General features: G+C 39.8%; 1 protein-coding gene across 2 annotated transcripts; it reads right to left on the bottom strand.

The window, feature by feature from the left end:
* Positions 1-271: 271 nt before the first annotated feature.
* LOC122777049 (glucose-6-phosphate 1-dehydrogenase) lies at positions 272-11,443 on the bottom strand. Of its 2 annotated transcripts, none has more exons than XM_044038001.1 (13): positions 11,232-11,443; positions 9,129-9,250; positions 7,762-7,799; positions 7,524-7,632; positions 6,836-7,053; positions 6,538-6,696; positions 5,918-6,043; positions 4,920-5,013; positions 3,809-3,995; positions 3,478-3,713; positions 2,994-3,070; positions 1,867-1,959; positions 272-1,341 (listed from the first exon to the last, which is right to left on the bottom strand). In XM_044038001.1, the coding sequence occupies exons 1-13, from the start codon at positions 11,395-11,397 to the stop codon at positions 1,251-1,253; spliced, it is 1,716 nt and encodes a 571-aa protein (XP_043893936.1). In that variant the 5' UTR covers positions 11,398-11,443; the 3' UTR covers positions 272-1,250. The 2 variants fall into 2 exon arrangements, with proteins under 2 accessions (XP_043893936.1, XP_043893937.1); XM_044038002.1 differs by lacking the exon at positions 11,232-11,443 and adding an exon at positions 11,036-11,216.
* Positions 11,444-11,679: the final 236 nt, after the last annotated feature.

Raw genomic sequence — 11,679 nt, 5'->3', positions numbered from 1 at the left:
ACGTGATATTGCTGTGACCTCCAGTGTAATTTCAAGGTTGGAGTGACGGTGCAACCTCCTTACACTAGCCAAAGAAAAGAGCGTAGTTTAGAGTGAAGCATTTTGTGAGCTAGAATGAACCTTTTTGCGGTTTACAAATGTTTAATTTATTATTTTTCAACTTATAATACAACTTAATATTTAGTGAACAGACCTTATTAAAATGGCTTCTGGGCATCAACCCATCGATAAGTCAATTACTGGTGGCAGTGAAACTTTATGAACACAAGAGCAAGGTCAATTGTTTATTACAAGTTGTGGAAATAGAGCTAATTTAACATTAGTGTGGAGTTAACAGCAATAGTATGCAGTTGGACCTTACAAAAGACATTCACTGATGACCTGTAACAGAGATGACTGCTGTCTATGAAATAAAGGAAAACAAAAACAAGAGAAAATTAAACTTTGCTAAATATCAATAAGGGACTAGTTGAGAGGGAGGCTACTAAACAAAACAAAAAAGCCAACTTTCCTGGTCCAGAATGATACGATAAGATAAGACTATTTCAGTGTAAATGCTTTGAAGTGAAAGTGCACCTTCTCCTTGGTCCCAGGCGGAGGAATGAAACATCCAGTAATACAAGCTGTATAAATAACTTCAACTCCCTGTCAGCAAAGCTTAAAGATCAGTAAATGCAGCCAAAGCACTATAGGTACTATAATCAAATGGTTAATAAGCAGGACAAGAGGTGGACAATCATCGTCTCTGCTCTGTCCACTTCCACTCCCATCTTTGGCAGAGTGCAGACTCAGACTGTTTTGTTGTCACTGCATTCTGTTCTCGTTAGCCGTCCATTAAACAATCCTGACAAACAAAGGTCTATTTAGTAGAGACGGTAGCACAGAGCCACTTAAAGCTTTTCCTAAACATCCTGATTTTTTTTGTTCCCTTTGCAACTGACTTGGTCCAACCTTTAAATTAAAACTAAGTAAGCTACTGTGAATTAATGGAGGACAGAGAGTACCAAAACATTGTAGTATAATGTAAAACTGTGATGACAGTTTCAGTTTGATCATCTGGCACCATGGAATATCTGCTACACCTGAGTTTGTTTTGTTTGTTTTTTTCAAATAGCTTCTTGTTATGCTGCCAATGTGATGGATTCACCTCGTGGAACACTCTTCTTCCTCAAAAGGCACTCCAATACTAGAACATGACATGACTCGCTGACACTACCACACCCTTCCTACTATCCCAACGCTCCACCCTTCTACAATCGGTGAGGATTGACCCATTTGTACGTGCCGGCATAGCGATATCCAACTCTCTTTGAAAGCTCGTCTGCTTCTGCTGGACCTCGGCTAAAACAGAAGAGAAATATTCTACAGTTAATTCATCTCTCGGTTAAAAGCACTGCGAAGGCTGTTAAGGTTCATTTAGGTGGAAAGTTGGGTTTTGCCCCCACATCAAAACAAAACATGAATCATTTATTACAAATAATTAAAAAATCTAAAAGAGACATAGTAAAAAGTGGAGAGCTTTTCTCTAGTTCACACCACATGACTGTGTTTTTCAGTATAGTGGCGTTTAGGTCTTGTGTCTCTCGTGATCATGTGCTGCAAACAGGATGCGATTCATTTTATGTCAGGACAGACTGAGGCAACAGCAACTGTAAGGTGAGACGGCTGCAAACAGGTTTGAGCTTGAAAGAAAATACAAAGAGCAGCCCGCAAAAAGTTGCAGAAGTAAAATCTATCTTGGTTCAAAAGATTTAAGACATGTTTAGGGATTGTGGTCGTGTAAAACCCCTTCCTAAAGGGGGCAGTTCAGGGAACAAGAAAGATGTCTGCGAATAACAACTGCAAATTATGATGAACATTTCCTACCTCCCATATTTGTACGGAACCGGTTTTGGCTTGTCGTTGTCTATCTGGTGGAGGAGAGGCGAGAAGATCCTCCATGCTTCCCGTAGTTCATCACTGCAGAGATGAAACCATTGAGCAGTTAATGTCGTCATAAAGTGACTCGACAGCTTTGGCGCCATCTAGTGTTCAAAACCATTAGCACACTTTAAGTAGTTACAAAAGCCATGTCATAACAGGTTTTTAATAAGCCAGCCCAAGAGTATTTAGCAATGAATAGAATTCAGCAGTGGCTGCGCACAGTCCCAGCATTGCTCCACTGTCATCCCCTCATGACGATAAAATTAAAGCTTGGGACTGGTTTAAGCATAGTTTTTTATGATGAATGAAAGACTGGGGATCACACATTGAACTACTGCGTTTGACGAGGGATCAAAGACTGGATGTCAAACCAACTGAACACATCACACGCAAACTCTCGCAGGGGAGTCGACAAGAGCGACAGTGCGAAGGGTAAACAAACTTGGACGACAAACTGATTGGCGGCTATCTGAGAAATTAAAGAAGAAAAGACAGGTATGTGTGAAGTGATGTTACTTCTTGTCCTTCTGACACCATGTCCTGAGTCCCACCTACTTTTTTTCATTGGCTGTTAGCAGCATCCATTTGCAGTTGGGTCAGTAATCAGTACACTACGGTGGCCCTGAAGTGCAAATCACCAACAAAAATAGGAAAACACGACGACATTGACTGACACATAACGTATGTTAATGTTGTTGTGTTTTCTGCTTTGGGGTGTGTGTTTAATGTTAATGTTGTTGTGTTTTCCTAAGTTAATGTTGTTATGTTTTCCTAAGTTAATGTTGTGTTTTCCTATTTGTGATTTGTTCTTCAGAGCCACTTTAAAACACACACCCCGATTGCGTCCAGCTTTAGATGCCTTTTTCATTTAAGGCTAAGTTGAATCCCGAAAACTACTAAAACAACTACTGAAAGAAAATGTATGTTTTAATCACCAATATTACCCCACTAAGTCTAAGTTTCCCATTAGCAACAACGGACTGAAGGTAATGGAGCTGGCTTATATTTAAGCAGAAGTTGTAAGTAGGACTATATACGCTGCGTGCATATAGTCCATTGGGAAGACATACCTGCGTACAAAGTGCATCTGACTCCCGCAGAAGACGTCGAGGATGAGGCGCTCGTAAGCATCAGGAAGCTTCACGTCCTAAAAAAAAGGGCATAGAATCAGCTGACATGGCGAATGGCGGGTTGCAACCCTGGATGGATCACCCGTCCATCACAGGGCCACATGGAGACAAACATCCACTCTCACATTCACACCTATGGTCAATTTAGAGTGTCCAATTGGCATCATTTCCAAATTTGCATGTTTTTGGACAGTGGGAGGAAACCGGAGAACCTGGAGAAAACCTCACTAGCTCCAGGTTCCTCAGATTATTAGATAACCATGGATTTTGGACTCATGGTTGGGCAAGTATAGAAATCTGAATGCAACCGTTCTCTGGCAGAGGACGCTATTTGCAACAAAACTGAGGAAATAACAATATATCGTCTTCTTTTAATTTCACGGCCACAGTGTGTACTGCATTTATTAAATCATCCTGAACCTGCCTTGTATCGACTCCTGTAGGTGAGGTCCAGCTCAGTTTCCTCTGGGCTAAAGTACACGCCGGGTTTTTTACTCATCATCTTGACGTAGATGGCTTCATTGGGCTGCACACGCACAACCAGCTCATTCCTGTGACATTGTTTCGCAAAAATGTCTCCCGGAACGTCTTTGAACTGCAGCCGCACCTCAGCTTTCCTCTCATTCAGAGCTTTACCACAGCGAAGGATGAAAGGAACCCCTGAGGAGGAGGAATCTCATGTCTTACAGGCGAATGTAGGAAAGTGTAACATTAGTAGTATTTGGGGGAAAAAAAAAAAGAAACAATATACGAACCATCCCAGCGATGGTTGTGCACATAGATCACAGTGGTGGCAAAGGTGGCCTGTGTTGATCCTTTGGGAACTGTGGGATCATCGAGGTAACCTTGTTTAGCCTCTCCCTCACCGTCAGGATCCCCGACATACTGGCCCAGCACCACATCTGACATGGTCACTGGAGAGATGCACTTCAGCACCTTCACCTTCAAGAAAAAAAGACAAAAATCATAATAATTTTTTTCAATAATTAAATAATGGTAGAGTTTAATTATTGCTGGTGACTAGTAACAATAAATAGAGGCTATTATCAAGGGGGCAGCCAACGTGTTCCCGCCATTATGTCGAGAAAGCTAGGTTGTCTCTACCAATATTGGAGACAGAGCAGGCAAATATTTTTGTCTTCTCCTTTTTCTCCATGCCAACTCCAAAGCCCCCCCTCCCAAAAAAAATTATGTAATAGGCCAACATGATCACGACCCTGGGACGTCAGGGCCTGAGGGCTGATCATTGATCATGTGTGCATGTCAAACACTGTGGCAAACCCGAGACAGGGAGAAGCCGAAAGCAACTGAAGGAGGTGGGGTTACATGTGTCTTATTACAGCAGCTCACATCACACCAACAATCACGTTCTACATTTAACAAAAATATCTAAATTCACAATATTTTTGTCCTAATTAGCATCAGTCAAAAAAACATACGCCTGATTAACGTTAACCCCATCATATGAGAACATTATTTTTTCACATTAAAAGTCTATTGATGAATTAATTGTAGTGTTGGGCAAATATTTTATGTAAGGTAACCCAGTGAAGTGAAACTTACTCTTGTAAAACTGAATTTACCAAGACAAAGATGGAGGACACACAACTTATCAAATAAAAGGCTCCTGACTTTAAATAAAAAGTCATTGGCTACTACTGAGATTTTACAGTTAATATACTGCAGGTCTCCTCAGCTATCATGCTGGATCAGGTACTGAGACATACATTTATTTTTTATGGTTAGATATGGATGTGCCCATATGCCCATACATGTTGAGCCAGTGGCAACATATCGTAAGACGTCTTTGAATAATAACAATTTAAATGACAATAAAAAAAGTATATCTTTAACATGATGGTGTACCTTTTCATCCCTGACATCGTCAGAGCTGGTGGACGTTGGCTTCTCCATGGCAACCAGACAGAGCATCTGGAGCAAGTGGTTCTGCATGACATCACTGATCACGACAAGGAAAGCGGGTGGACACACATACAGGAGAGAGAAAATGCATGCAGTTGATTACACTGATTACAATTACAACTGATCATGTGATCAATTGGGACTGTAACTGTCAAACCTAAGCATGGTCACTAAGCTACTACAGTAAGCGGAATAATTAATCACCTTTTACAAGTTACACTTCACTATTATTGGACTACAGTAATGTGAGACGTTTGTCAAATATCAAGTCCACCAAGGTTTTCTTTTTCTCTTTTCAATATTACTAGATACTAGTTTCTATAGTTAACCCTTAGAACACAGAACATTTAGGCAGCTTTTTTTACATTACTATATTAAAATGTATACACAGAGGCTGTAAAAATGTGCAACATAGAGTGTCTTATGTCCTTTTTTTCCCCAGAACAACCTATAGGCAATCTGATGAATCATTATTATTTGTTTTCCCATTTTCACCAACTATATAGATACACCTGGGCAAAATGTACTCAGATTTCTTTTTTTTGAAGATGTGACACATGAACATGAACATACACACACACACACACACGATGTCCAAATAAGAAGTTGTGTATTATGTCTACAGCAACTGTGTCTGTGGCACAGATCCATGCCCAAGATCACTACGGGTTAAGTTAAAAGCTATATAAATAGTTTGTTGTTGTTAAATCAATATTAGACCTAGTTTCTTTTTTTTACCTTTATACCTGAAGGACAATATTACCCTTTATTCGTTACACAGGTTACAGTTGTTGACAAACAATTATCACTTGTACACTAACTGCTAACAAATACAAGACAAAATCTCCTGCAGTTAGTTGTAGCTTCACTCCAAGTGTGGGTACACAAAACATCAATATTTAAATTCACACCACAAAGACAATATGTCACAGCCCCCTCACCGGATGATGCCAAAATCATCAAAGTAGCCCCCTCGTCCCTGAGTGCCAAACGGTTCTTTAAAGGTGAGGACGACACAGGCCACACTGTCTCTGTTCCAGATTGGCCCAAAAATCTGGTTCCCAAACCTGCAGCAAACATAAACATAAATGCTCTGTGCTCAACAGGAAGGGCTACACAAGTGACATCTGTGCGTGACAACATCAATAAACATTTATACTCTTTTATGTTCTTCACTGAAGCCCAGTCTCTATTTTACTGTGCATTATATTAACAGGGTTCTAAACAACAAGCCAGCAGAAACTGACTCAACAGACACCAATATAGAGTCAAATATAATCTATTTTGTCCACATACAGAATCAACATAAAAAAATAATGGTTTGATTATAATTCTTACTTAAACGGCTTCCCATAAAATCAACATAACTGATGCAAGTCTCTTTCCATAACCACAAACAAATTTGATGTAATCTCGATTGAAAAATGAATGCATCATCCTTATATTTACATTACATTATTCCCTGTTTATACCACTTAAAACTAATCATTTTCATAGTGCTCATATTCAATAAAAGGCAAGAAAACCGGACACAAACTTATTCCAAAGATATTTGTCTTACCTGAGCACCATGAGATTCTGCACCATTTCTTTGCCCAGATAGTGATCTATGCGGTAGATCTGGTCTTCAGAGAAGAGGGAGGAGAGGTGAGCCGAGAGCTCCTCAGAGCTCTGAAGGTCTCGTCCAAATGGCTTCTCTACTATTACCCGGTTCCACCCACTAAATAACACAAATGCAAAACCGTGAGAAGAAAAAAATGTTTCTGAAGAGTGAAACATTGCAGAGTGGAATAAGTAAACAGTGTAACACAGGAATATATACATGAGAGGAAAACAAAGAAGAAAGGGTGTGCACTGACTTTGTGCTCATACAGTGGTGCTTAATGTTTTCTGTAACATTGTGGTAGACGGTGGGTGGCAGGGCCAGGTAAAAGAGACGGTTTGCCTTGGGTCCTCCAGGCAGAGACAGGACATGCGTGTTGAGGTCAGTGAAGGAACTTGCGTCATCGTATTTCCCACTGATGTACGTGTTTCTGCTGAAGAAGGCCGACACTCGCTCTGCCTCTGTGTCCGTCACCTGGGCCAAAGAATGAGAACATTTAAGCATGTGCTGATTTAACTGGCTCTTTTAACATGCAACAGTTAAACATCGAGCGGAATATAAGTGAATATGTGAATATAGTGTGAATAAAATCATTTTGTGATGACTTAACTATTTTGTAAAAAAAAAGAAAAAAAAAAAAACCTGCCACCTGGGGGCAGCAGGAAAGGCTTTATGAGCTTTTATTGACTCATTCAACGTTTGTTTATAATCAGCAAACATTGACTAATTCAATATAATAATAAACTGTCAACACATTAATTCAAGATTATTTTACTTTACTTTGACACTCACTGCTACTCCACCAAATCATAAATGAATACTGCACACAAACAAGAAGAAAATAACTTCAATACTTATGTAGTTTATTCTTCATTTTTCATTTTTTGCTTTTGAACATTTTAAATGTACATAGTTATAATATGTTGTCTAGTCTTTAGTCTCACCTTCATGTATGGCAAGCAAGCAGCTCGAATTGCATCTACTGTCATGTTAGAGCGAGCAAATCCTACAAAATACGTCTGCTCAGGGAGGAGGCCGTCTCTGAACAACCACCTGGGAGAGAAAGACATTACTGTCCATTACACCTTCAGCAGCGGCTCTACTTCAGATTATAATCTTTCACCATCCACTGCTGTGCTATTCGTGTAAAAGCCTTTCAAGTGAGGTCAAAGGTTTACTCACCACAGAGTTGGGTAGATTTTCTTCTTAGCCAGATCCCCCTAAAAGTACAAACACACAACCAGAATTATTCACCTTAAATAAAAGCTTACGCACACATTTATGAATACATAATACTTCTGCACTATGCAAAAGTGGTAATAATACACCACAATGCAAAAGACGCTGCATTACTGCAGGTCACGCTGTGTGACAGCAGGTGAGCAGGCTGCTTTGCTTTTTTAAGAATCACACAACTCCACTAATCTCACTGGAAGCAAGTGCTTAACATCAGCCAACAGTGTCCTGCTGCTGAATTAAATATGCTGAGGAACACAATAAACAATAGCCTGCTTTTCCGGCTACACCAACGTACATGGCAACATGCCATTTGATGTGTATGTCAGTGTCAGAAGGCACCCCAGCTAACAGCTAACTCAGATGAACATCATTAAAATTAAGTATGAGAATACCCAGAAATAAGAAGTCAAAATAAATTAAATTTACAATAGTACACTGCTGGCTTGTACATGGTCATCTCTGTTTAAACAAACTTGTTCTGCAACACCTTTGTTTAAGATTATGTGGACACTCAAAATTTCTCTCAGTTCAGTCATTAGAGCTCATATGCAAAGCAACAATATCTAACTTGATGCACTCTTTCATCACACATTTTGAATAACAATTACTATTAATTTAGAAGCAGTAAGTAAATGTGCATGTGTGGAAAACGGGGTGGAGTTACAGTAATCAATCTATAATAAAATTGAAAAGACAACACATTCGACCGCTGCAGCAACACACACACACTCACACAAAACAGGCGCAAACAAAAAGCTGCACACAGACTGGTGTATCGCATGAAAGAAAAATGCTGACAGCCAGTGACACTGCAAAAACCAGCAGCAGGAGAACAGACACAGCTACTAAAAGCTACTGCTGAATAAAATAAGCAGAGTGGAGGGATGTTCAAAAAAACACTAAACTTTTGAGGATTTTTTATTTTTTTATTTCTTGGTTTATTAAATCCCTTTAAGAGAGAAATTATGTACAAATGTTCAGTGAGTACAATTGGTGGGGTTTTTCCAATCCAATGTCCATATACATATTTGTATAGTCAAGCAAACCTGCTGTTCAACAAAAAAGTATTCTGTATGATGCACATTCTTCCAGTCAGAAGTACCATAAACTATTAACAAAATAGGCAAAGTTTAATAAAGTCTTATCTTTGGGCGTTTAAAGGCTCAGATCATTAGTTGTGCTTGTTTGTGGAATCTCTATGAAATCAGTTTCAACATTTCCTTCACTAACCATGTAAAACTATTGCAGATGTTTTAAATATGTCAACATGCACTCAATCCATTTTGTGGATTGTAGACTGTGACTCTCACCGATGCTCCCATGATGAAGAAGACGTGAACGTCAGTCTGATGAAACTCCTCATCATCGTACAGCTCCTGCCTCAGCTCTCCAAACACCTCGGAGCGAGAGAGGGGGATGTTGCTCATTTTCTCTAAAAGAGCAGATAAACGGAAAATCCAGTTTTAAAATAGGGATGGCAAACATTTGCAGCGCTCACTAACATCCCTGTCACAAGACAGTGGTGGCAGAGATCGCTTCACAGCATGTGTTTCATAAAGCATTTTATAAAACATTTATAAAAGCATCCTTCAGAGATTACCAATCATACAAAGATCAGTAAAATCCTGTTTTCTCCTTTTTACCTTAAAAGAATCTTCAACTTAAACATTCAGTGCTATTGTAAGAAATATGGTAAGCTGGCAAATAATAAGTAAATAAGTTAAAGCATCACAATTTCCTTCTTCACTTCCTTGTTCAACATCCAACAATGAAAGAAAAGGAAGAGCATGCTTCTGAGAAGTAAAAGGTTTGAGTTTTCTCTGAGTGTTACTTCATTTTAGCCAAAGCAAAAGACATATGGTTTCATTTAATTACTGTCTTCTAGTTGTTCATGGTTAGGTGACTATGCAGGCTTCTCATGATGACATCTTTGAAAAACTTGAGGCCAGAGGAATGTAAACAATTACAAAATCAATGTGAAGGTTGATCAAATGTCACATTCTAACTTAATGACCAGGGAGAAATAAGATTATATTTATGCAGTAGCGCATATTCTGTATAAACTGACCTATCATTTCAGTAAGAAAATTGAATTTTTTTGTTATTGCAACATCATAAAGCACCAACCCCCAACATCTAAGAACACCAAGTTATGATTAATGATATACTTTGTTTTGTTGCTCATACACAGTAATCTGGGTGTAACTTTGTTGAATCAGGACAAAGTTTTCTATCTATCGGTCTATCATTGGTTGTTTGAAAAGTTGCTGGTTGATTGACATTATCAGGTAAACCTTTTTACCGATTTATTACCGTTTCAGTTCAGTGACTGTGTCCGCTCTGGTTAATGCACAAAGTACTGAACTTATACATTTTAATAAATTGATTCTAAAGATTCAGTACACCAAAATCAACAGCTAGGCTGGTCAATAGTTTGTCACATAAAATGACATCACAGCAGTTTTGTGCAGCCGTAGTATGACGATGAGGAGGTACTATACTACAGTGATGGAAAGCGACCAAAGACGTGTGGAGTTGAATGGCACTTTTCCACTATACAGTTGCAACTGTTGTTTCCTGTGGGTGCCCTTCCAACTAAAAAGGGTGCAGTTAAAAAGTTCCCTATTGCCCCTACATGACAGTGTCCCAAAGGATGTCCCTAAAGAACATGGTGATATTCAGTGCTGTATAGACACTGAATACTGGTGACCACAACCTTAACCACAATTTACAATATTTTACCTCCAAAAAGCTTTCAACCAGAGCATCAGGGCTACTGCTCCTGACAGCACATTGTTTATACCAGGAAAAACAGTATACGCACCAAACTGTAATGATATTAGCCAAATCCTCCACCACCAAATCCCGTATTTAGAGGGCTCAACTTCGCTGCACAACACCGCGGTGAAGCCGTGCACCGTGGGCTAACAACACAACACAAGCTAACATTTAAAAACTCGTCGATAATTTCCTATTCGTCCATGTTGGCTCGAGGCATCCAGTTAGACACAGCGTTGTTAATGAACGAACACAGTTTCACTGGTTATGTGTGCGGATAAAACCGCTCTGTCATGCGCTCTTAGCTTCACATGCAGATATTATGATAACAGTAGTTGATAGGCAGTCTGTTAGTTTGGGAGTGACAAGCTACACCACGCTCAAAGAAAAACAAAAACAACCGACACGGTAAACGGCGGCGACGACAGATGCTACTCACAAGTCCGGTAATGAGATGATAAGCAGGAAGAGAGACCCTCACTGAAGCACCGGCGACAGATAAATACACACACACTGTCCGGAGCTGACTCACGCAGGAGGAGGCAGTCTGCTACCGAGGGTGCGAGACTTGCCTACTTCCCTGTTAGAGTGACACGGCAGAATTGAGGGATTTTATTGGTTTGGGAGAAACTCACCAGCGCTCGCTTGTGTGCCCATCACTGTCGAACTCAGTGACGTCACGGTCCATTGCCAGAGGGTGTGGCTTACGTGAACCCATAGTATAGGCTGCGGCCTCCTAGTGGGCTGTGAAGGTCTTACAGGTAACTGTGGCTGTGAGAGGGCTGTGGTAGTGATGGGCATTCCGGCTCTTTGTAGTGAGCGAGATCATTTGGCTCGGCTCATCGAGAAGAGCCGAGCCAAAGAGAAGAGGCCCTCAAACGGCTCTTCATCTTACCGCTCATACCAATTCAGCCAAATTTAGTGCTGTTTTCACTTGTTTTCACTTAAGTGATATTTGTGTATGTTTACACTAGGGCTGAAACGATTAATCTTCAACTATTTTGATAATCGATTATTCAGTTTGAGTGTTTTCTAAATAATTAAAACCAGTTTCTGTGATTTTTCAGTTTCTTAAATGTGAAT

Source organism: Solea senegalensis, linkage group LG11 (genome assembly GCF_019176455.1).
Source record: "Solea senegalensis isolate Sse05_10M linkage group LG11, IFAPA_SoseM_1, whole genome shotgun sequence".
Lineage (NCBI taxonomy): Eukaryota > Metazoa > Chordata > Actinopteri > Pleuronectiformes > Soleidae > Solea > Solea senegalensis.
This window is presented reverse-complemented; position numbering and strand designations above follow the sequence as displayed.